The 27,116-nt window shown below is 41.3% G+C and overlaps 1 protein-coding gene across 1 annotated transcript in view; it reads right to left on the bottom strand.

The window, feature by feature from the left end:
• The window catches only part of WDR64 (WD repeat domain 64), a 119,554-nt gene that overhangs the window by 4,621 nt on the left and 87,817 nt on the right, over positions 1 to 27,116 (bottom strand). The window contains exons 16-24 of the mRNA XM_089674819.1: positions 26,689 to 26,819; positions 24,668 to 24,784; positions 21,728 to 21,782; positions 15,622 to 15,652; positions 13,562 to 13,710; positions 9,085 to 9,190; positions 6,663 to 6,724; positions 5,017 to 5,126; positions 4,749 to 4,928 (exon numbers count right to left, since the gene is read on the bottom strand). Of these exons, the coding sequence (XP_089530945.1) occupies positions 4,749 to 4,928; positions 5,017 to 5,126; positions 6,663 to 6,724; positions 9,085 to 9,190; positions 13,562 to 13,710; positions 15,622 to 15,652; positions 21,728 to 21,782; positions 24,668 to 24,784; positions 26,689 to 26,819 (941 nt within the window). The remainder of the gene's footprint in view (positions 1 to 4,748; positions 4,929 to 5,016; positions 5,127 to 6,662; positions 6,725 to 9,084; positions 9,191 to 13,561; positions 13,711 to 15,621; positions 15,653 to 21,727; positions 21,783 to 24,667; positions 24,785 to 26,688; positions 26,820 to 27,116) is intronic.

Here is a 27,116-nt window from a genome sequence, read left to right as displayed (position 1 = left end):
CATATGACGTCCTCCCAGAACGCACTCTCCTGCACACCCCTGGAGCCGCGCACCCGGCAATCTCCGTGATCGCATGTATCCAATAACACAGTGATCACCGGGAAATGCAATTGCCGGTTATCGGCTGCACTTTCCTCGCGCTGTCACAGAGTGAGGAGAGTACTGCTCAGAACCGGCAGTTGTCAAAGGAGGGATCGGCACCGATCATCAGGGCACTGATGATCCATGCCCTGATGATCGGTGCCCAGCAGTGCTACCCACCTGTGCCCATCAGTGTCATCCACCAGTGCCCATCAGTGCAGCCCAGCAGTGCCATCCATCAGTGCTGCCCAGCATTGCCACCCATCAGTGCCCAGCACTGCCGCCAGTCAGTGCCCAGCAGTGCCACCAGTCAGTGTTGCCAGTCAGTGCCCATTAGTGTTGCCTATCAGTGCCCATCATCAGTGCCAGCTAATCAGTGCCGCCTATCAGTGCCACCTATCAGTGCTGCCTATCAGTGCTCATCAGTGCTGCCTATCCATGACACCTCATCAGTACCGCCTATTAGTGCCTATCAGTGCAGCCTCATCAACGTACATCAGTGAAGGAGAAGAATTACCTGTTTGCACAATTTGATAATAGAAACAAAGCAAAACGTTTTTTTTTACATTTTTTGCTCTTTTTTTGTTTATAGTGCAAAAAAAACCACCCAGCGGCAAGTAAATACCACCAATAGAAAGCTCTATTTGTGTTAAAAAAATTATAAAAATTTCATATGGGTACAGTGTTGCATGACCGCGCAATTGTCATTCAAACTGCGACAGCGCTGAAAATAGGCCTGGTAAGGAAGGGGGTATAAGTGCCTGGTAGGCAAGTGGTTAACAACCATTGAACCATCAGCTGTCTGCGGGGAGCGCTGCTGACAGCTGAATATAAACAAACCTATTGTCGGCAATTAAAAGAATAAAAAGAAAAATCGGGAAAAAAAACAGCGTGGGGTTCCCCTCCCCCCCAATCTATACCAGGCCTTTGGGTCTGTATGGAGTTTAAGGGGAACCGCAGGCCAAAATGAAAAAAAAAAATGGTGTGAGGTTCCATCCCACAATCCGTACCTGACCCTAATCTGAGCATACAGCCTGGCAGGTCAGAAAAGTGGGGACGAGCGAGCGCACCCCCTGCTTCTGAATTCACATGTCCTCAACATGGGGAGGTGCCCATGTTGGAGAGGAAAAGGGTCTCTTCTCCATAACCCTGGGCTGTGGTTGTGGGGGTCTGCAGGGGGGTGACTTATCAAAATCTGGTGACGTCATTGACCGGGGCATGCTGGATCAATGACGCCATGAGGTGGCTTTGCCCCTTGGCTGATTTAATAGCTGTCAGATGGCGGGAGCCTTTGTTAGCAGTGGAGCTCTTTTTTTTTTCTGGTTGGTGGCAAGCAGTGAGGGACCAAATTGGCATACAGAGCAAATTCAGAAGGCAGGCCAAGGTCAGTAACAGCCGGCAAAGCAGTACAGAAATGGGCAAAGGCAAGTCCAGTAAACAGCGAATGAAGGGGAGAGAACAATGTTCTTGGACAACTTGCCAACAACTGAAGTAACCTGTCTAACAGTATGTGTTTATAACAGGGGTTTAGTTAGCACACATTTGCAAATACATACGTAGGCCACAGAGCCACGTCACGGCACCCTGATAATCTGTGGTCCTAACTTTACAATTTCTGAGAGCCCCCATAGTAGAGGCACATGTATTTAATAGATAGATCAAGGGCAGGTGGACCTGAGGGAGCCCACCCCTCTTAAAGGCAAAGGAGTGCACAGGACCCTAGCATATAGCACAGTGGCAGCCAGGACATCCTAGTGCACCCACGTAACAAAACTCCAACATGCAAATAAAAAGATGGCCACCGCCCAAGTCTATAACTGGCTTATATAGCAAGGACACATAAACAGGCATCACAAACCCCTGTTATAAACACATACTGTTAGACAGGTTAATTCGGTTGTTGGCAAGCTGGCTGGCAAGTTGTCCAAGAACATTGTTCTCTCCCCTTCATTCGCTATGTGATGCCTGTTTATGTGTCCTTGCTATATAAGCCAGTTATAGACTTGGGCGGTGGCCATCTTTTTATTTGCAAGTCCAGTAAACAGGCTGAGATCAGAGTAATCAGGTGAACAGAGTTTAGGCAGGAGCAGAAGTGAAGTCCAAGGGAAAGCCAGATCATACACAGGTAAACAGGTACAGCAGATCTCAGGAACACAGGAACAAACTGAAGAACATTCAGCAACTGCTTATAATGACAGACTAGTTAAAATAGGCCTTTTGGCACCAAGTGTGCTCGCTAATTGGCATACGTGCGCCCGTTTGCATGTTCACACAAACGTGGGCATGATGAACTGGAATTGCATGTCTATTGCTTCTTCGCTCAGAAGTATGAGTATGTGAGCAATGCATACACATATGAACATAAACCTATACTGGTTTTCTGATGCTAGGAAACTGGTTTACCTTACACCAGGGTTGTGGGGCACTCGCTCTTCCCCCTTCCTTTCCTGACCTGCCAGGCTACATGCTCGAATAAGGGTCTGGCATAGATTTTGGAACTGACCATTGTTTTAATTGCCGGCAATGGGTTTGTTTATATTCAACTGTCAACTTAGATAAGCCAACTCCCTTATGATAAAGGGAGGGCACAAATCAGCCATAGTGTCAGTGTATTGAAAGTAGAGGTGAACACAATAGAAAAATTTGTTTCGTTTCGAATTCAATCATGAAGAATTTTTTTTTCCGTCATATTTGTTATTTTAAAATGATTTGTTTTTGGAATTTGTTTCGTATATTCGAATTTGTTTCGTATATTCGTTATTTTCAAATCGATTTGAAATTCGATTTTTGAATTTTAGAAGATGGCCATATTTTATTTAACTCTATTCGAACTTCGGTAGACAGTTATATTCTATTTTATTCTATTCTATTCGAAATTAGAATTCCGGAAGACGGCTATATTCTTTAGATTTTATTTTGTTCTATTCAAACTTTAGAAGACAGCTATATTCTTTCTATTCTATACAAAATTCTAATTTCAGAAGACTGTTATATTACTTCTATTTCAATTTATATTCTATTCAAAATTCAAATTTCGGAAGACAGCTATATTCTTTCTATTTTATTCTATTCGAAATTCAAATTTCAAAATTCGAATTTCAAAAGACAGCTATATTCTTTCTGTTTTATTTTATTCCATTCAAACTTTAGAAGACAGCTATATTCATTCTGTACAAAATTCAAATTTCGGAAGACAATTATATTCTATTTCAATTTATATTCTATTCGAAATTTAAATTTCAGAAGAAGGCTATATTCTATTTTATTCTATTCAAAATTTGATGTTCGGAAGACAGCTATATTCTACTTTATTCTATTCGAAATTAGAAATTCAAATTTCAGAAGACGCCTATATTCTATTTAAAATTCAAAGTTCAGAATGCAGCTATATTCTATTTTATTCTATTCTAATTTCAAAATTCGAATTTTGGAAGATGGCTAGATTCTATTTTATTCTATTCGAAATTCAAATTTCAGAAGACGGATATATTCTATTCTATTCTATCTTTTTCTGTTCTATTCTATTTTTTTTCTATTCTATTCTTTTATTTTCTATTCTATTTTATATATATGCTAGTCTGTTGTATTCATTTCTATTCTATTCTGTTCTATTCCATTTTATTCTATTAAACATTATTCTCTTTTATTCTATTCTTTTATTTTCATTCTCTTCCATAAAGCAGGAATTTTTTAAGTGGGAATCATCATCTATTCTCACTTTTATACCTTACTGTGTTTATTGCAATATGTTTTCATTTCAAATTCATTTGCAAATTCAAATTCATTTTTTTATTCAAATTAATTTTCAAATTATCATAATTTGTTTAATTATAATTTATTTTAGCTTTGTCAAACTTTGTTACTATTGTGATTTGGAAATTTGGAGACACCTGAATCTCCAAATAACAAAAATTCTGTCCGAATTTCGATTCCTAACAAAATGAATTGCACATATCTAATTGGAAGCTGCTGTAGAGGAAGCATAGCGAAAGCTGACAAACTGCATAGGGAGAAAGTAGTTCAGTTAGCAAAACTAACTCTGATTGTTAGCTCTTTGCCAAATGCCTTTTTTTGCTTTTATTATTGAGGGCTTTTCTGTCTTTCATTTTATTTTGTGTTTTGCATTTTGTTTTTTTAATTTTCAGCAAAACTTCCCTTCATTAAAAAGTAGATTTTGGTTTTAGGGGTGGTGTCTCTGGAGTTTTAACTTTTTTTTCTATTTTTCTATTTATTTTTTTTAGTTGCAGGTACACATAGCTGATCATATGCTATCATATATTAATCATCTGCTCTTGGAGCTGCCTTTTGTTCACAGCATGCCACTGCATCATTACTGATACTGTAAAGCAGCCTTTCTCAACCTTTTCAACACAGAAGAACCCTTGAAATAACTTTCTGGTCTCAGGAAACCCGTGCTAAAAATGACTCTAGCTACAACTCGTGATGGTGATTAGTGTGATGGTCAGTGGGAAGAATGCTCCTTACATTTGTGGTCATTGGGAAGAATTACCTCCTTATAGATAGCTAAAAAGATCAATGGTGTCAGTGGGAAGGAATCTGAGAGGCAGACATTGCACATTAGGAACCCTTAGGAACCTCTGGAGGAACCCTAGTTGAGAACCCCTGCTGTAAAGTGTCATCAGATGTAAAACATTTTAACTACTTACTTATTGCTGCCATCTGTTAGTGGAAGTTCAGAATTCGTCTGGATAGGTTTGCTTGATTTGAACTGCAAAGGCAGCTCTTTTATATCACAGGGTAGAGTAAATTCAGATGGATTAATCAGCTTGAAAGTGTTTCTCTGTCCAAAATAGCCAATGTAACTTCCTCTCGAAGCATGCCATATTCTACAAAAACAGTGCCATTAAATCTTGCCAGGACATAGCTCAGGAGTAAGAAGAAAAGACGGCCAACTATAATACTGTATAAACCTACCTAATGGAGTCATCCTCTGAAGCAGATACTACAACATTTTTATTGTCCTCATAAAACAGGCTGGTGATTTCCATAGAATGTGCCCACCAGCAAAGTTCTTCTTTTAACATCTTAAGGAATAATATTAAATGAAGTATTATGTTAGACTTTAGAGCATTAACATTTGGTTGTATACTGTTCATTTACTTCTACTCTAGGCAATAAAGACTACTGATTCTTAAGTAAAATAACCCATAGCAACCAATCAGCATTAATCAGGTAGTGGTATCACTTTAGCACTGAGAATCCTTAGGAATTATCAGTTAAAGGAATTGTACACTTTTAAATGATTTTGTTGTTTTAACTAGGTATTAGACTTCGTTCACACCAGAGGTGCATTAAAACGGATTTGAACATAAATGTCTCTGCAAGGACACAAAGAAAACAGTTGTTTTCTAGGCACCCTGTTCACGCCACAATGTTGGTCATGAACAGTTTTGCAGAGAAAAAAAAATCATACATGATACCAGTGTTGTGTTGTCAACAGGGCACCTAGAAAAAATAGTTTTCTTTGTGCCCTTGCAGGGATAAGTGCAGAAAAAACACACATGTTGTGAACAAGGCCAGCCATACATAGGTTAATTTTAGAACAATTTTTCATTTAAAAATCGGACATAAGAATAATCGGCCGATTTTCGCTTTGTTAGTGGGGCAATGACACCATCCGATTTTAGAGGTTCCTCCCCATTTTGTTTATCGGGCATGCTGAAATATTTGTGAAAAACAATGATTTTCGAAATCATTGGTGGCACCATCGGATTACAAAACAAACGATGTTTTCAATTTTCGATCAAAAAATCATTTGGAATTCGACCCATGTTTGGCCTGCTTTAGTGTAGTTATATTCCCTGTGTTGTTTGTTTGCCTTACCTTAAACTTATGGGCTCACATGTTGTGGCTGCAGTTTGCAGTGCCATGACTGATCAATTCCATTATGCCCATGTCTTGCTTCAGCTACCTTGTCCCTATCAGCTAAAGGGACAAAACAACATCCTGTTTCGAACACACAGCATCCAATGCATGTCTTGTCATCTGCTCTCTGTCACACCACAAATGTGGGAGTGATAATGTTAATACTTGGCATTACCTAAGGCTCCAATTACACTTGTGTGATTTTCATTGCGACCTTACAGTGCGACTTTGATGCGGCTTTGGACGATTGCGGCTTTGACCAAGGATAATTGTTTGTGCTGTACAAAATCGCACACAAGTCACATATATATGATTCAGATGCGACTTTGGAAGATTTACATTGCAGTCTATGGCCCTCAAGTCGCAAGAAAGTCAGATCAAAGTAGTGCAGGAACTACTTTCAAGTCGCTACAACTTGAAGTCGCACAGATATGAATGGTACTCATTGGAAAGCATGAGGTGCAAGTCGCACAAGTGTGAATGGGCTCTTAACCTGATTTTTTTTTAAACATATATAAGCAAAGCATTTTAATATTTTAATGATAATAATATTACTATTATTACTGTTAATATTATTATATTAATAATAACAAAGTCATGAGTTCAGATGGATGAAAATCTATTTATGTAGTTTATGTGGGACCCTTCACTTTTCCCCAAAGTGCATGAATGTGTTTTTAATAAAATTGACTTACCAGAATTATTTTTTTATCGGCTTCTTGAATTTTATAAAGCTTCCACAATCTTATGTAACCCTCTGTTAATAATGGAATATTGATTAGAACTTTGTGCTGTCATCTCTAGGCCAATAAGTATGGCTTGTTTACTTAGATAAATAAGTAGACTATTGTAACCAAAATATTAATATACAATTTTAGCATATATGAATGTGTTATTTTCTAAGCCCAGCAAAGGGATGTGCAGTCATAAACATGTAGTATACATATAAGGTGTAAACTTATAGTGCATTTACAAACATTGTGCTGTGCTACCACAGCATGTTTGAATTTCATTCTATGCCCATGAAATACTTAGAAAGATGGGCATACTACGTAGGTAGAGGAAACTGTACAGGCTGTAAGTGAAATCCAGTAACACATGGCTATAATTATGTCTGCTTTATCCAGATCATGGTAAAGCTAGTACTAGTTAGTCACCTTTATCTGGACTTTAATTGTTCTGCAGCTCATTCCTGTACAGTGGAATGAATGTCAGGAATGTCTGTTAGCATTGCTAGCCACAGGGATACCTCAGTCAGCTTAATCCAGTAATCACTGAATTATTGGAAGGAGCTGACTGTCCAAGAATACAATCAGAAATGTGGAGGTTTGGGAAGGTTTGGGAAATTCACCCTGTTCCAATGGTATAGTCCAAGCATCATGATGCCAAGTAGTTTGGGACAGGTGTTTTAAAAGTTAAGTATGTGTCTCCCAATATACCTGTTTGTTTAGGTAATATTTAAGGTATATGTAAACCCTGTCACTAAAATCTCATATGAGCTTCAATGTATTCATTTCAAAAGGTTCTTTTTAATGTCTAAAATCTTCCATGAAGATCATGGGCTGAAAATGCTCTGTCCCAGTATCCATAATGTGTTCCTGCATTGTCACCCATTGTTTCTCCCAGTGGAGAGTGTGTAAAAGGGTGACTTTTTTCTTTTGTTTCCAAAAAGAATTTTATTAGAAAAATTAAGGCAGATCAATGTACATACAAATATGTATTACAGTCCGAACATAGACACAATATGCAGCATCCTGTTTCGCAGACGGGCTATGGGTTTGAATTGTAGTACAAATCGAGGTGAGGTATATCTTTATATCAAAGGTGTATAGCAAACCAGCAGATACAAAGAGTGTAATAGATAAATCGTTATAAGTATATTAATTTCTGACCTATCTACTTGTACGCCCTTAAGTTGAGGGAATGTGAAGTACTGGGAAAGAATAGCACATGATGATGTGTGCGTTATGATTTGTGCCCATTTCGGGAGCGTGTGATCCACGTGAAATTAGTCACACCTGTATGAGAGATTAAATGCTATATTTTGTTGGGGAAATATGAATGAGGAAAGCGTACAAAAGGTGTGAGATAAAAAGAAGTCAGAGAGGTGAATAGATAGAAGAAGAGATGTAGAGTGAGGTAGTAGGGGGGAATATGAGGTTAAAAAAATAAATAAATAAAAAAGGGGGGGGGACGGGGGGAATGGGTAAGGAGTAGGGGGGATGTTAGAATGGGTAGCTGCAGATAAAACAAATCACATCGTTTTATACGAGCCAGAAAGATAGCTATATAGCTTAGGATTTAATATGTGCAAGATCATTTAATCGGGCAATATGTGGGTCAAGGACCTGAAAGGTAGGTTATGGTGTTGAATCTCAATCCATCTAAATGTGCATTAAATGCGTCACTGGTGGATAGGGTATCTTTTGAGATAACATTGTGTCCAATTATTTAGTCAGGGGGTGTAGGCTGGTCATGCAATAATAGGTGATAGGTATTGGTGGTTTTGAAATGACTCAAACAAGCACATTTTCTTTAACTCTGATTTTCTGTTTTGAACATGCATCATCTTATCAATTAAAAATATGGATAAATATTTAATATACATGCCCTGCTAAACATATTGTATCATTTTAGGTCATCTCTAGTCACTGTTCAAGTTACACTTGGGAATTTTGTCTATTTAGCAAAAATAAAACAATAAAAATAGAAAGGCCACAACTGGCACCATAATTGACCACACAGTACTGACAGCAAAACAAAACACAAAATATAAAACCTATCAAAGACCCCTGCCCACAACGCCAACCCCCACCCACCTCTGTGCAATACCACCCCATTTTGCAAGGACAATTGAATACCGTATATATAGGATAGACCATAGTGCATGTCCTACAAGACTAGGTATAACCCTATTCGGTCATAACAGAGAGGATCCTCATAACATCAAACAAAATTAGAGTTATAATTTTAATGTGTATCACAGTATCAAAAAAAAATAGTACACGCACAGCCTCATAAGACAAAGATTCAGAAGGATGGAATAGGAAAATTTGAGCAGTAAATAATCTAACAGCTTTTAGAAACCTAAGCAAAACTTCACAAACACATACCAACCTTTGTTGCCTGTTATGATGACATTAGCACACTTATCTGCACACAGAGCTGTTATTGGAATGGGAGGGTGCTTTGTAAATAGTATTTCTTTGCTTAACAAGTCACCCTGAAAAGTAATACATTTAAATATTTATTATGAAACCCTCTTGCAATATTGATATTTTATACCAAGGCCAGAATGTTACATTTAGTTAAAAAATGTAATATATATTTATTCTGTTCAAATCCCAACAACTGCACTACCTGCCTGCAGTTTTCATGTTCTTCTTGTTCCTGTGTGGGTTTCCACTAGGTACTCCGGTTTCCTCCCGCACTCCAAAGACATGCTGGTAGGTTAATTTGCTCCTGTTTAAGTTGACCCTAGTATGTATGGATGTGAGCTAGGGACCTTAGATTGTAAGCCCCTTAAGGGCAGGGACTGATATGAATGTACAATATGGGAGAGATTTACTTGAACTTGTGCACACAGAATCTGGTGCAGCTGTGCATGGTAGACAAACAGCTCCTAATTTCAGCTTGTTCAGTTAAGCTTTGACAATAAAACCTGGAAGTTGATTAGTTACTGTACAGAACTGCACCAGATTTTTCACACTTCAGCTTTAGCAAATCTCCCCCCTATATGTGTAAATTGTTGACACTATATAAATAAATAATGTATATATATATATATATATATATATATATATATACATACATACACACACATACACATATATACACACACACACTATATTCCCAAAAGAATGAGTCGCTCTCAGGAGCTCAGTGAATTCAAGCGTGGTACCATGATAGATTGCAACATGTGCAATAAGTCCATCCATGACATTTTCTTCCTACTAAATATTCCACGCTCAACTGTTAGTGGTATTATAACAAAGTGGAAGCAACTGGGAACAACAGCAACTCAGCCACCAAGTGGTAGGCCTCGTAAAATGACAAAGCGAGGTCAGCGCATGCTGAAGTGCACAGAAGTCACCAACTGTCTGCAGAGTCAATAGCTAAAGACCTCCAAACTTCATGTGGCCTTCAGATTAGTACAACAACAGTGCGTAGAGAGCTTTGTGAAATGGGTTTCCATGGCCGAGCAGCTGCATCCAAGCCTTACATCACCAAGTGCAATGCAAAGTGTTGGATGCAGTGGCATAAAGCACGCCGCCACTGAACTCAAGAGCAGTGAAGACGTGTTCTCTGGAGTGACAAATCACTCTTCACTGTCTAGCAATCCGATGGACGTGTCTGGGTTTGGCAGTTGCCAGGAGACCGGTACTTACCTGACTGCATTGCGCCAAGTGTAAAGTTTGGTGGAGGGAGGATTATGGTGTGTTGTTGTTTTTTAGGAGTTGGGCTTGGCCACTTAGTTCCAGTGAAGGGAACTCCTAAGGGATCAGCATACCAAGACATATTGGACAATTTCATGCTCCCAACTTTGTGGGAACAGTTTGGGAATGATCCCTTCCTGTTCCAACATGACTGCGCATCAGTGCACAAAGCAAGGTCCCTTGGATGAGTGAGTTTGGGGTGGAGGAACTTGACTGGCCTGCACAGAGTCCTGACCTCAACTCGATAGAACACATTTGGGATGAATTAGAGCGGAGACTGCGAGCTATGCCTTCTCGTCCGACATTAGTGCCTGACCTCACAAATGCGTTTCTGGAAGAATGGTCAAACTTTCCCATAGACACACTCCTAAACCTTGTGGACAGCCTTCCCAGAAGAGTTGAAGCTGTTATAGCTGCAAAGGGTGGGCCAACTCAATATTGAACCCTACGGACTAAGACTGGGATGCCATTAAAGTTCATGTGCGTGGAAAGGTAGGCATCCCAATACTTTTGGCAATATAATATATATATATATATATTTATTTATTCAAACTTCTGGACCCTTATCCCTCTTTTGTCACTTTCAGACTAGTTTTCTGCCCTCCTCTGATGACATGCAGGAAGTCCTGCACCAATACATTCAGCACTCTACAGAAAATCCTTTCGGTTTACATGTTGCCATGTTTTCCCCGCTACCTTGCATGATTTGTTGTGCAAATGTAGCCTTTGTACAAAAGCAAGTCAAATGTCTGAAAAAGGACAACATAAGAATATTTGTGAACAGAATATTTTGCCAAGGAAAAGTGAGAAAATTTTCCTTTAAGTGGTTGTAAAAACTCAAGGTTTTCTACCTTCATGCATTTTATGCATGAAGGTGAAAAACCTTCTCTGTGCAGCCCCCTTTCGATCCAGTGATGTGCACTGGAGTCTTAGCAAACGTGGGACTCCCTCTCCTCATTCGCTGAGACAGCAGTAGGAGCCATTGGCTCCTATTGCTGCCAATCGCAGCCAGTGAGCCAATGAGAAGAGAGAGGGGACAGGGCCAAGCCATGGCTCTGTGTGTGAATGGACACACGGAGCAGTGGGTGCCCCCATAGCAAGCTGCTTGCTGTGGGGGCACCCGACAGGAGGGAGAGGCCAAGAGGGGGACCTAAGAACAGGAGGATCTGGGGTGCTCTGTGCAAAACCACTGCACACAGGAGGTAAGTATGATGTGTTTGTTATTTTTTTAAAAAATGTAAGCCTTTAATATCACTTTAAAGTGGAGTTCAAGTGAAAATAAAAAACAATAAAAGTCAGCAGGTCCAAAAACTAGCTGGGTACTCACTGTGCATGTGTGAGTAGGGCTGCGTTTTGTGAATGGTGTCGTAGTCTTCTGGGACCTGTCACATGTCCCAGAAGACTACAGGGAGGACAACTTCGACTTCCAATCACTTAGGTGATCGCAGCAGAAGTCAGAGCGGGTACCTATCATTGACAAATTGCCAGGTACCCGCTCCCCAAAGGTGCCAATCCTTAACAGGGAGCAGAGGAGCAGTCCTTAAAGTGGAACTTCCCCTTTTGGGTGGAGCTCTGCTTTAAGCAAGAATCATGAGAATGTACTTGACTACAATAAATGTCTGGAGGCTGTGATTTCTTGCCAAAGAGGGTATTATCAAGCACACACTGAAAGGGTGTCTTAGTGCTTTCATATCTCACACTTTGTGGTAGATTTACTAAAACCGGATAGTGCAAAATCTGGTGCAGGTCCGCATAGAAACCAATCAGCTTTCAGATTTTATTGTCAAAACTTAACTGAACAAGCTGAAGCTAGAAGCTGATTTGCTACAATGCACAGCTGCACCAGACTTTTCACTCTCCAGTGTTAGTAAACCAGCCTGTTTATGATTTTCCAATCCATTAAATTAATTACATTACAATTTACAGAAACATCTCATGTTTAAGTGTGTTCCTTTAGAGGTTTCATAATATGCATAAAAATGGTAAAGATTGTGTTAAAGGATATGCTAGAAATGCTAGCTGCCTGATTATCTCTGGATTCCATTGTAAATGAACTGCCTGGAAAGCTTGCCAAAAGTCATTGTGAAATGAGAAAATGCAGAAGTCACTGAATGAGCATGGCTGCCAGGCAATTAGCTTTTTCAAAAGAAGAGGTCTGAAACGGCAGCCTCCAAACTTTCTCAGTGCAGGCTTCCTTTAATTTCTTTTCACTGGGGAAAGAGTAAGACCAATAATTTTATTAGGGGAAACCTACATTTTTATTTGAATGGTATTTGCCAGATGAGAGTGGAGTGGGACACTGTTCCCTGGCCAGACACCAGCTCAAAAGTATTACAGAAACGCTGGCTCCCAGGGAATTAAGGGTCCTTTCACATGGGGTGGACCCATTTAGCCGATCTGCTTGCTCAGTGGAGGATCTCTCCACTGATCCCTGCTGAGCAAGCGGATGACAGCTCTGAGTCTGCTCCGCTGCTGCAGAGTAGACACAGAGCTGCTCTCTCTCCTCAATGGGCGGTCGGATGAAAACGGACTGCGTGTTCATTTTCATCCAACCTGATCCGATGGACGGAAGGGGAATTGGATCCCCATCTGTCCCTTTTTGATGGATCAGATGTGGGCGGGTGTGGACGCATGTCTATTTATACCCACCGCTCCATAGAAGAGAATGTTGGTTCTGATTGGGTCCACCTGAAAACGGGCAGGCAGACCCAATCGGAACAACTGTGTGAAAGAGCCCTAGGGCTGCATTCACACTTGAGCATTTTATAGCTTGAACTTCAAAGCTTGAAGCTCCAAAAAAGCTCAAACTTAAAAAATCAATTGTTCTCTATGGTGCCTGTTCACGCAAACAGGTGTGAACAGACACCATAGAGAACAATTGATTTTTTATGTTTGAGCTTTTTTAGAGCTTTGAGCTTCAAGCTACAAAACGCTCACCTGTGAACACAGCCTTAAGCACTGCAGTTTAGCTGTCTGGAGGCAACAACATTCAGAACCAAAACAGAAGCAAAATCCAAGGTCTGTGATTGCATATCTTTTTGAAGAGGAGAACAAGGGTAACATATGTGCAATTGCATCTCATCATAATAGGTGTTATCTCTTAAAAATTGATTAAAAAATCATGCTATGATATATTATAGTTTAAATTTGTAATATACCTTAGTGTTCCATATACACAGATGTCCATTTTCATGACCTGAAAGAATGAGTGGTGAGTCAACCTTGCCATCTAATGACATAGTATTCCTGCTTGTAGGTAAATGTAGCTCTTCAACACATCTGTCAATTTCTATTGCTGTATGTTCATCTGCAGAAAAGTACAAACACTACAGTGGAATAATGTGTGTAGAATTAACACTACAGATACAAAGTAATTTGTAAGAATTTCCTGAAACATACCTAAAGCCTCAGTTCACACTGGTGCGGCTTTGAAATCGCACTACTTCATAAAACAGAAGTCTATGCAAATCGCAATGATACGGGAAAAAAGTAGTGCAGGAACCTTTTTCATAATCACTGCGACATGAGTTACGGTGATATGAACAGTTCCATGGCTGGCAATGGGGTGCGACTTGTCATGCAATTTGGAACTGTCGAATCGCATGACAAGTCGCACCAGTGTGAATCGGGGCTAAAGGAAATCTTCTGTTTTGTCCCATCATAGCAGACACCTACTAGTCAGTGCAAGAAAAAATATGGCGCGTGCGCCGGAAATGACGTCACCGCGTCCCGGAAATGACGATGGGCGTACCAACGCGTTGTGTCACGAATGTCACGTGACTTCATTAGGGACCCTGATGAAGTCACGTGAAATTTGTGACGCAACGCGTTGGTACACCCATCGTCATTTCCGGGACGCGGTGACGTCATTTCCGGCGCACGCGCCATATTGGGACTCCATGAAGCCACATGCTATGAGCATAGCTGAAGATGTTTGCTGATACCTGCTAACATGTGAGTGGGTATTTTTATTTAATTCATTAAACACAATATTATTACACTATGGAGCCTGTTTGTTTGTGTTTCTGAGTGGAACCTAGAGGTGTTGCCAGAGCGGTGGAGTGCAGGAAGAGGTCTGGTCAAAGCTCCGGTTACTTACCTTTACAGCCTTACTGGGAAAGGGATCCGTAGGAGATCGTCTGAACGTTATTATAATGCTGGCTGGCCCTTGTGGTCATTGCGAGGAGGTGAGGGGGCACTCGGACCATTTTGGGATTTATGGCACATATGACACATTCACGTTTATGAAGATCTTTTCACCTGTGTGTATAAAGTGGACTGATTTATCACCTCTAGTCACGGACTAAGTGTGTCACATTTGCACCAGTGATTGTTATGTGTTATAGTGTCATTTACTGACGGAGATTTATGTACATAGTGTTATATTCACTTATGATCTGAATGTTATTTAATTATGTTGTGATATTATTTTATTCATTTATTTTTCTGATTCAGCTTACTATTAGCTGTATAGATTACGGTATTAGCGCTGCACCATATATATATTTTTTGTCTCTTGGATGCTATTTATAGGTACATAGTGGGTGTTAGCAGCTTTTCATTGATTAGTGCAATCTAAGCGCAGGGGCTTTTATACATCTTTTTGTATATATATATATATATATATATATATATATATATATATATATATATATATATATACATACATACACACACACACACGGAATTTTGCACAGCCCTGCAACCCTGTAGCAGTACTTCTACTATAGGACGGCAGGCACACAGTTAAACTGAGCATGCATTATGCAAACTTTGTCCACTTTCTGATGAACCAACCAAAGCTGGGTCCATGGGCACCCTGTCACCCCCTCCCACTCAACATACTTCAATTGAAAAATCAAAGGAGTCAGATGGAAAATGTTTAGTCAACCAGTGGCTGCATCCAATCAGTTACTGCGAGTACTCTAACAGACGCCTACAGTGGTAAGTACTGCAGGAGATTTGTAGAAATCAGTTGGATGTTTTTCCATTCAGCTTGCAAAAATCTAACAGTGTATGGCAAGTTTTAAAATTACCCCTCTAAATTTTGGATTTTCTTCTACTTTCAGTACCTCTGATAATGATCACCAGGACAAACAGAAAGAATAAAACTCCCCAATTGAGACAGACACAGCAATGAAAACCTTAATAAACAAAACAGTAAAAAGGATTTACATACACTTTTTATTCCATATTTAATGTTAAAACACATACTGACCGGTAGATGTTTCTGGGTTCCTCATCTTCTCCTACATAGAAAGCATAAAATTCTCTAGTCATTAAAACAAAAGCAAATTACGCAACGCAGTGTTGTGTGTTTATTAACAAAAGTGGGTTACAAGATGCCCGTTTATCTCGAGCAATGTAACAGATTATTAGAAACCATGTTAAAGTGACCTGTCAGCACATGGCCACATTGTATGGTAAAGCACACATACATTGAGGAGTGACTATACTTAAATTTCAGACAGACCATTTGTCTATATGCCACTTCTTTGCATCTCCTTGGCCACTGTGGCCACTGCAGGTATACAACAGGTCAGATAAGATGAATATTTGTTTCCCCCACCGCACACAGTGGTTCCTCCAGCCAGCTTGAACATCCTGTAGTGACATATCAGCCAGTGGGAGAAACCACTGCATACAGAGGGGGATCAAATATGTCACATACCCAGGGGTTTAGAAGACTTGCAGCAACCAGAGAGAAGTGAAGAAAAAGCCTATCAACAAACAGACCACTCGGAAAGATAAGTATAGTGACTCTTTTATTACAGGTATACTTTACTATAAAAAACGGCCCTGTACTGACAAGGTCTCCTTAAAGCAGTAATAAACCTCAAAACAAAAATGTATTTAATTGCAGTTCACCAATACTTAAATGTTGTAGCTGCATTTGTTTTCTATCTTTTAGTCATTTTTCTCATTTTTTTCAGCTGTTGATCCAGCCAGCATGTTTGTTACGCTTCAACTTCTTTTAACAGACCAAGCTGTCCAGACAAAGTAGCAATTAGGTTCGGTTCACATTAGTGCGGGCTGCTGGAAGGGGTGTAATCACATGCCTTTCCGCAGCTGCAGAAAAAATGCAATGCAGTTTAGGAGATGCGTAGGGTACCATTAATCCTAATAGGGCCCCCATGCACTGGAAACCAAACTGTACTATGCTGTTTCCCTGTGTAGCGGGGCCATTGCTGTTTCCCTTTTAACCATTAGCCGCCCGGCCAATGGCAACACAGGCCCGGAGCAACACGTAGACTCACACAGTGTTACAATCCCACAGTATACAAGTGAATTTTGGACTGAGCCTAAAGAGATGTCAGTTTAGCTGGGGACATATTGCTGCTATAGTTGCAGGGGGTTAATTCTCGTCTATAGCTATACCGGTATATACGTATATACATGAATATTGTGTTTATTGATGTTATTGTGCCAATTCTAGAAGGTTTGCGTATTCAGTGCATTTAATTGCTATTTTCCAAGTTAATTTGCAGTCTATTTGCAGAGTTTTACCTGCCTTATTAAACCTGTTATAAAACTTCCCACAAGGTGTACTGGTGTGCTGTGGATCCTATATATATATGGTTCATCAATGAAGTAAGGAAAGAAGTGCCCGTTAATTCCAGCGGCTCCCTCGGGGTGAGCGCTACACCTGTGACTGTGTTTTCTGAAAAGGTGCAGGGACCTTTTCACTGAGTTTTTAGTGGGTACAGCAGCCCATTCAAATGCTGTGCCTGAGCAAATGCAGCTACAGGGAAACCACTTAGATGTGAACCAGAGCATAGAGGGTTGAGATAAACCATTTATCACTGATAGTGGTGTACACAATAATCAGGTTTTATTCATTTATGTAAAACCTTTATTCCAAAAGGAAAAAAAACTGTTTGCTGTTGTAATGGTTGTGCACAAGGCACATGGAAGCTGTAGGAGATAGCCATCTTGTCAGATCTCAGCCATTCTTTTTTTTCCCATGAGCCCAGTGATGTTACCCCCTCCCTCCTCTTGCAATATATGGAATTCATAGCCTTATCTTTTAACACACTTCAAAAGAGACTGTTATCTTAACTTAGGGACAGCAGACACCAGCACACAGGCCTTGACCAGAGCTGTAAACAGCTAATTGAGTACTGGCAGGATGCCTGTTTCTATGGACCATAAAAAACGCTAAAGATTAACACTTTCCTCTGACCTATCGTAAAACAATGACAAAATCTGCCCAGTCTGTCACACATGATGTGTAGGGTAATTAAAGCACTAGGAACACATAGCGTGCCATAAAATGTCTACATAGAAAGCACCTAGGCGTGGGTGACCTCTGTGAGACTGTGCTCAATTCACACCTTAACAAAATCCACACACAATTAATAAAAACCAAGACACATTAATATTAAGTATATATTTGAATGGGAAATATCATACTGAACAAGGTCATACATGACTAAATTAGCACATACAAAAGGGGAGAAAGCAGTCTCCTCCCTCCTGGGTGACAGACCCATCCGAAAAACTCTGTGTATCCCTGGACATAAAATATAATGCTGAACAATAATTTACCAGTTTCCAGAATACAACCTGCACATATTGGAAGATAATAATATTAGTATAAAACCGCGTGTAAGGGAGGGCTCAGTGTGTTTAGCTGCTGCTGGTCTGATAGCTCCCTCTGCATCCAGCAGGGGCGTATAAAAGGGGGGGGGGAGAGTTGCCAACCATCCCTGCAGCCCTCGATCCACTCGCCCGCAAGTGGAAACAAGGTGGGGCGGTGCTGGGACTAGGGTTACGTGGGAGGGGAGGTGGTGGAAGTAAGGGGTGGAAGGAACTGAGGTCAGACTTACATCACTCAGTCAGAAGCATCAGGGCTGTCAGCTGCTCTGTGTTCAGTTTCCTGCCCACACTCCAGTCCGTGCAGCTTCAGAGGATGTGTGGGCGGGAAACTGAGCGACCTCCTGTATGGCTTTAAATGAAGCAGCTGAAAGCAATGGGAGGGAGAAACGGCTTCCAGCTGCTTCATTGAAAGCCATGCAGGAGGTCGCTGCTTGTCACTGCACCTACCGCTGCACAGAACATACCTGACAGTTCAGTTTCTTTCTGGCCCTCCCACCGCCGCTGTGTTCTTCTCACTGCTCCGCCCCTCCCTCCATCTTCTGCACCAATAGAAGAGGAGGGGAGAAAGAGGCTGGATCTGCTCTGCCTCCCCATACTCCAGTCCGTGCAGTTTCAGAGAATGTGTGGGCAGAAAACTGAACACAGAGCAGTCAACAACCCTGATGCTTCTGACTGAGTGATGTAAGTCCGACCTCATTTACTTCCACCCCTTCCTTCCTTCCCCCCTTTCCTCCCTTGCTTCCACCCAACCCTCCCTTCCTTCCTTTCACCCACTCCTCCCTCCCTTTCACTCACCCCTCTCTTCCTCCCTTCCACCCATCCCTCCCTTCCTTTCTTCCACCTACCTCTCCCTTCCTTCCACCCACCCCTCCTTCCTTCCACCCACCCCTACATTCCTTCCATCCACCCACCCCTCCCTTCCTCCTTTCCACCCACCCCTCCCTTCCTTCCTTCAACCCACCGCTCCTTCCTTCCACTAACCCCTCCCTTCCTTCCTTCCACCCACCCCTCCCTTCCTCCCTTCCACCCACCCCTCCCTTCCTTCCTTCCACCCACCCCTCCCTTCCTTCCTTCCACCCACCCTTCTTTCCTTCCACCCACAGCTCCTTCCTTCCACCCACCCCTCCCTTCCTTCCATCCACCCCTCCCTTCCACCCACCCCTCTCTTCCTTCTTTCCACCCCTTCCTTCCACCCACCCTTCCTTCCACTCACCCCTTCCTTCCACCCACCCTTCCTTACTTCCACCCACCCTTCCTTCTTTCCTTCCATGCACCCCTTCCTTCCATCCACCCTTCCTTCCTTCAATCCACCCTTTCCTTCCTTCCTTCCTTCCTTCACCCACCCCTCACTTCCTTCCACCCACCCCTTCCTTTCACCCACTTTTCCTTCCTTCCACCCACCCCTTCCTTCCATCCACCCCTTCCTTTCTTCCATCCAGCCCTTCCTCCCACCCCTTCCTTCCACCCACCCCTTCATTTCTTCCACCCACCTCTCCTTTCCTTCCTCCCACCCCTTCTTTCTTTCCTTCCTTCCATCCATCCATCCCTTCCTTCCTTCCACCCTCCTCTTCCTTCCACCCACACCTCCTTTCCACCCACTCCTCCCTTCCTTCCTTCTATCCACCCCTTCCTTCCTTTCACCTACCCTTCCTTCCTTCCACCCACCCCTTCATTCCTTCCTTCAAGGGGGAGTAAAAATGCAGCTCAGCTGTGAGCTGAACACCCACAGAAAAAATAAATTATCTACAGCCCTGGCATCCAGGGAGCTTGAGAAGTTTCTGGATGATAAGTGTGAAGCTATGCAGGTGGCAGCATTTATCTCAGAGAGGATTAGTTCAGCCTGGAGGGGGCACACTGTCCTTCCAGGCAATGCTGTTATGTCTTCTGTCATGAGGCTTCAGTTGGACGACCTGAGGGCCTGGATGCTGAGACCCTGGAACTAAAGACAGCTGACTGAGGGGGGGGGGGTGCCTTTCTGATGAAGATCTGGTCTGGTATAATCGAAGCAAGGTATTGCTTGGAAGTTAGAAGGAGGCAGCCAGCTGTCCTTGGGGCTTGTGTACAGATGCTTCTAAGAAATCTCGGGGAACTTTGTGCTTTTGCCACCCTCTGGTGCTAGAGATTCAGCTGTGGGTCTAGTTAAAGGGGACATCAGCTGGTGGCCTGAAGAGCTTTGTCCATCTAATGATCTACTTAAAGGGACTCTGCTCTTGTGGCTCTAAGAAAGAGATTTATAGTTAACTTCTACTACCTTAAAGCTGGCGTCTAATGTTTGCTACAAGCACAGACTTTAATATAGCTTGTTCTGAAGAATACCCAAGTCCCCAAGCTGTACACAGATCTTGTTTTTTGAGTATCCCACTTAATTTCCTCAACCCTATCCAAGTTCTCCAAAAATAAAAACAACTAAAACAACACCTATAAACTGGTCATTGACGAAACATGTGAATGAGCTTATGTGCCTGGCTGCGTGGCAAAGCTTGTGGGGAAGACCCGGAGAGTATTCCTGTGGCACACTCCCTTTCTATCTGCCAGCATTTTTTTAGTTCTAAATGTGCACTGAGCCACACACTAACAGCTTATTGTACAGTTTTGCCATGGTTTTGGTGCCTGGGATAAATTTCTACTATGCTCAGATGTGGGATTATGTGGGATTTATGTGTTTCTGTCTTGGCCAATCAAGATAGGCTAAAGGCACCAAAGCCAGAAAGACTGGTCAAAAATTTAAGAAACAGTGACAGTGATGAGTGAGACCTTAAATCTTCAGAATGGGGAGCTTTCCCAGGTAGTCTGCCATAAACATGTTATTCCATCTAATTACAAACTTTTATTGTTCCTAATGCAGCTTATGTATGTGGTGTGTACACCAAGTATGAAAATCTAAATGGCTTAGGTTTGAACTATATAAACAAATGACTAAAAGAGGGCGTAAATCTAAATGTAGTATTTAAAAGTAAAGTAGTATAAACTCTTCAATAAATATATAAATATAAAAAGTGGCCACTCACATGACTTTCAAATCAAAGAGGCATATAAATCATCCCTCATGAAAATGTCACTCCATTCCTTAATGTAATTCCTAAACCAGAACTTGTAAGAAATAGGGAATCACCAATGCCTGAAGGAAAACTCTGTCAGGTCTCATAGCAGCCCTGTGGACAGTGGGGAAGGCTCATCCATGATGTCACACGCTATGGGACGAGAAGTGGGTGTGCTGTAGCATTTCTGGGGTTCTGTCCTTTATCAAGCTACTGATTATTAGTCATATGTCTGGTTTATGGTAGTATTTGTGTGTATGTAGTACATGCATGTGTATGTCTCCTAGATTGTAAGCTCCGAGGAGCAGGGCTCCTATCCCTCTTGTATTGAACTGTATTGTTGCTGAATTGTCTCCCGTTATATTGTAAAGCGCTGAGCAAACTGTTGGCGCTATATAAATCCTGTATAACAATAATAATAATGTTTTATTATGTACAAATGCTTTTAGTTTGTTTCAATGTAAAACCTGTCTAAATTATTATAACTTAACTTATAACTCCAATCTTATGTTCTTGCACATTTGTAAAGGGTCCTCCCTGTGCTGTGCATCCTGTGTGAGCAAAACACAACCCTCGAAGGGTGAAAACTTAAGAATGCCCGTGTGAACGAGGTCTCAAACATTAATTACAGTCACTAAATATTCTAAATAAATGTATAACTAGAGCAATACATTTTGTGGAACATACTTTTAATGAATACTCTTCTTTTTGTCCTGAAATATCTTGGAATGATTTGCTTGACCTGTGAATAAAAAAAGATGTCAGGATGTAGCTTTTAATATTTAAAAATAAACATTTTTCTTGGTGGTAGGGTAATGATTTTACCGTATTATAATGAACAGTAAAGAGGTCCAGAGGATCCCTTTGTCGTTTCACTAGGGCAGGGAGGTAGCAATTTACTACTAAAAAAAGTAGTAGCTAGTTTGTCAGATTCAATTTGCACCATCACTACTAACACCATGAGGGTGTATAAACAGGATTATGAATGGAAAAAATAGACAAGTGTCTTTTGTATGTTTTCCATGCAACACTGTTGTAAAAAAAAATAAAACTTCCACCTATAAAAAACTTTAAGTGAATGCATGGTGTAACCTCCTGTCATTTGTTAATTTGCCTTCCCCACCCTTCTAAAGCATGCACACATCACTCCTATACTTAAAAAGCCCTCACTGGACCCCACCAACCTGAACAACTTAAGACCCATATCCCTGCTGCCATTTACCTCTAAACTCTTAGAACGCTTAGTCTACAATCGCCTGAGCTCCTACCTCACTGACAACAACCTTCTTTACAGTCTGGCTTTCGCTCACTACACTCCACTGAAACTGCCCTACCAAAACTCACTAATGATTTACTAACTGCTAAAACCAATGGCCACTACTCTATACTCTTACTTCTTGACCTCTCTGCTGCTTTTGATACTGTTGACCATCCCCTCCTCCTATAAAAACTCCACTCTCTTGGCCTCCGAGACTCTGCTCTCTCCTGGTTCTCCTCCTACCTATCACAGCACTCCTTCAGCATTACCTATAACTCTGTCTCCTCCACTCCAGTCCCTCTTTCTGTAGGGGTCCTTCAGGTTTCTGTCCTTGGACCCCTTCTCTTCTCCATCTACACCTCCTCCCTTGGTCACTTGATAAACTCCCATGGCTTTAAGTACCATCTCTATGCTGATGACACACAAATCTATCTTTCTACTCCTCACCTCACCTCTTCAGTCTCCTCTCACATTACTAACCTACTAAGCAACATATCAGCATGGATGTCACTCCACTTCCTCAAACGCAATCTTTCCAAAACTGAGCTCATACTATTCCCCCCAGCCTGTGCCCCCTCCCCTGACTTCTCCATCAAGATCAATAATACAACCATCAGTCCCTCCCCTCATGCCAGGGTACTAGGTGTAATCCTAGACTCCCATCTGTCCTTTCAGCCCCAAATCCAATCGCTGTCCAAATCTTGTAGACTTCACCTCCACAACATCTCCAAGATACGCCCATTCTTAACCTCTGAAATTACTAAGCAACTTATTCACTCCCTTGTTATCTCTCGCCTTGACTATTGTAACTCCCTCCTCATTGACCTACCTCATCGCAGGCTATCCCCTCTTCAGTTTATCATGAATGCTGCTGCCGGACTCATCCACTTTACTAACTGTTCCATATCTGCCACCCCTCTCTGCCAATCCCTCCATTGGCTTCCCATTGCCCAACGGATACAATTTAAAACATTAACAATAACATGTAAAGCCATTTATAACTCTGACCCAAATTACATCACCAATCTTGTCTCCAAATATCACCCAAACCATACTTTCCGCTCCTCGCACGACCTCCTGCTCTCTAGCTCCCTTGTCTCCTCCTCCCATGCTCGTCTCCAGGACTTCTCCAGAGCTTCCCCCATCTTCTGGAACTCTATTCCCCAGTTTATAAGACTATTGCCTACTCTGCTAACTTTTAGACGATCCCTAAAAAAACCTATCTCTTCAGGGAAGCCTACCCTGCCCTCTACTAATAATGGAATCTGCTATTCCTCCTACCAGTCCATCCCCCACAGTTATTACCTTTTGTACCACTAGCCCCTCCCTCTTAGATTGTAAGCTCCAAGGAGCAGGGCCCTCCTAACCCTCTTGTATTGAACTGTATTGTTGCTGTATTGTCTCCTGTTATATTGTAAAGCGCTGTGCAAACTGTTGGCTCTGTATAAATCTTGTATAATAATAATTTTTTTCCTGATTGAGGCATGTAAAAAAATACCATATCATGGCCACTAGATAGCACTTGCAATTTTAGGAGATAATTATAATACACAAAATGCAGCAAGTTTTGTCAGGGCTGTGCAAATGTTTGTTTTATTCTTACAACAAACGTTTTATAAACAGCCCATGTGTTTTTTGTTATACATAGACACTGTGAGGAAGATTTACTAAAGTTTGTGCACTGACAATCTGGTGCAGCTGTGCATAGCAATCAACCAGCTTCTAACTTCAGCTTGTTCAATTAAGGTTTCAGAATAAAACCTGGAAGCCGATTGGTTTCTATCAGAGCTGCACCAGATCCTGTGTGCACCAGTTTTAGTAAATCTCCCCCTCTGTGTCCAGCTAGTGGAGGAAAGTGCATGAATTTAAATGTACACTTCACTGAAAAATTAAACTAAAGCACTTATGGGGAGGATCACCCCAGTGGTGTGCACACAGTCACTATGTGATATGATGTGAAAGCAGTAATGCTAACGTACTATAAAAGCCACATTGCACGCGGTTGTGGGAAGTTGTCCCATCTACAGGGGAGATATTTTTTTCCCTGCTGCAATGTAGTTCATCTGCCTCAGATGCTTTTGCATTGTCATAGACATGTATAAGAAAAGAGAGAGTTCCAAAAATGAACAGTGTTCCCAAGATAAATTGAGGGCTTTAGCACAATTGCAGTTTTTTCTGGATACCAATAGCAGAGAATTGATTGTTTTCACTTGTTTGATTTTGAATTGTCCTTGAAAATATTTTTGATCTTGAATGCAAGAATTGGAATAGGTAGGTGTTAATATTTTTTCCATAGAACCCTCATGCTTTCTTAATGTATAAAAAGTTAATAGAAAATTGTTCTTTATTACAACTTTAAGATAGATTACCTTGATGTGTTCAAAATGTCCACCTCTTTGGGAAAAATAAACAATACAGTGTTTATTCTGTCCGCCTTCAGATTGGTTGCCAGGTTTGTGCCATTAATACTTTCAGCAGAGTTCTTGCTGCAGTTAAAAATAAAATCTAGAATTATATTTCATAAGAAATGCACAAAAAACAGTGGCGAGCATTTTTTCTAATTCTTTGCATTTTCATATAATCTGCAGACAATTGGTTGTACAGGCAGTTGGTTACAAAGTGTAGTACCCTCCTAGTTTGCTAGTTGTTATGTAAATTTATTTGGCTCCATTGTCAGCAGAGGAGCAGGGGGCAATTATTATTGTTATATAGGATTTTTACAACGCCAACAGTTTGCGCAGTGCTTTACAACGTGAGGGAAAACAGTACAGTTACAATACAATTCAATACAGCAGGAATCAGCGGGCCCTGCTCATTATAGCTTACAATCTAAAAGGGTTATTGTGTTAGGAGCTGTTCAATGCCTTACAGGTTGCTGGCCTGTGACCCCCTCCCCCCTTCTGGATTGTTCCAGAACAAAGTGGGAGGGAGAGCAGAGCTAGCAGCTATTTATGGGTCTCCAGCCAATCCCTGAGGAGGTGTGTTCAGTAGGTGGAGGGAACCCCCACAAATACTCTGAGGAGTGGCAGCTTGGGAGCAGAGTCCAGGGATCTGGAGGTGACCCCTGTGCTGGGGGGGTTCTGCCCCTAGGGCATCGAGAGGAGAAGAGGAGAGGAATCCTCGGGAGTCCAGTCCAGCCTTATGATCTCAGCTAGACTTAGCTGATGACCCACCAGAGCAATAGAGCCCTCCTGGGCCAGCAGCATATTTTGGAAGAGAAGTGACTGTGGAGTGCAATACCCTACAAGTCAAGACCAGGAGCAGTGCAAGACAGCCAGGCGCTGTGCTACTACTACTAGTACTACTTCCACTGCTAGTCAAATTATAGGACATTGCAGCTTACAGCTGTGCAACCTGTATAGAGCAGACAGAAATTCAACAAGTCCTCAATACTGTACAAAGTTCTAAAGTTCAAGGTATCCCATGCATCCAAACCTATCTATCCAAGTTTATTGTTCTCTAAAAAAACCCACCAAAAACAAAACCCCTGTACTATTCATTGAGCCTGTGCAGGAATGCGTAAAATTTCATCTTCCTAGCTGTGGGTGCTGTATTGGGGGAAGTGGGCCCAATCTCCCCTCCTAATGACCCCCAAAGCTAAAGACTGTGCAGGCTAGTCTCAACATCACAGAAAGCCACACACTTTCTGCCTCTTTGCCATGGGAATATCAGTCCACATTCCTGGTGAATTGGGATGGTAGAGTTAAGAAGAAGCAGCTATGGATTTTTATTCTTTAACTGAAAAAATAAAAACACACCACGAGATAAACCTTTGTAACAGGAGAGAAAGCCTATGGGGTTGATTTACTAAAACTGGAAAGTGCAAAATCTGGTGCAGCTCTGCATAGAAACCAATCCGCTTCCAGTTTTTTTTTTGTCAAAGCTTAATTGAACAAGCTGAAGTTAGAAGTTGATTGCCCAGCCCAGCTGCTCCAGGTTTTGCTGTCTTTTTTTTACTGTGTTTCAGTGAAAATGCTATGGTCCACCACTTTGCCTTGGTGAAAATCAATGTGCAAATTTAACAGGTGCAGGAAATGTTTGGTGAATGTGACATTCCCTGATTCATAATTATGGAGTGCTACAATAAGTACCTTTCACCATTAGAGACAAGAAGTTGGCAAATGCTGGTGGAGATTTCTTGATCCAGAATCATTTGTAAGTGCATGGCAAAAAGGCTTTAACAAGAAGGGAAAAATGTCCCCCTGATGAATGTTTTCATAAATATGCCACTAGGAATACACGCTAATTGTTCTCTACACAAACAGTCTGGCTTTAGATCCCTATTTGGACATACGTATCTGGCAAATACCAAAATTGCTAATTGCCAGAACCGGCCTGTCATTGACATTATCATTACTATTTCACATTAGATAGTCTATAGTATATTTACATTTGTTTTGCAGATGATGCTTCTAAACTACACAAACTTATCTCTCCATTTATGCTTCCTGTGGCAATGAGAAAACACTTTTCCAGCTTTAAAGCATCGAAACAGATAATTCTTCCTATAGGTGGCATAATCTGTAGATGTTAGATAAATAACATTGTTATTATGGCATGGATTATCATGCATCAATTCAGTTCATCTATTCCCAATAGCATATTGCGTGCAGTATTTTACTAACCATGAATAATTTGCCTTTTTTTACTATCAGAAATAGATTTCTTAAGTCACTGAAGTCATTACTCTACAGATAAACTAAATGTAATCAACCAGTGTCAGTCTACCTATTTCTCTCAATACAGGTTCTGTAAGGTTGCTTAGTATGTATTATCAGGGGCATCCCTAGGCAGGTGCGGGGGGTGCACGCTACACCG

The sequence above is a fragment of the Staurois parvus genome, unplaced genomic scaffold, assembly GCF_062004578.1.
Source record: "Staurois parvus isolate SC_StPar_1 unplaced genomic scaffold, SC_StPar_1.0 ptg000012l, whole genome shotgun sequence".
NCBI classification, from domain to species: Eukaryota; Metazoa; Chordata; class Amphibia; order Anura; family Ranidae; genus Staurois; species Staurois parvus.
This window is presented reverse-complemented; position numbering and strand designations above follow the sequence as displayed.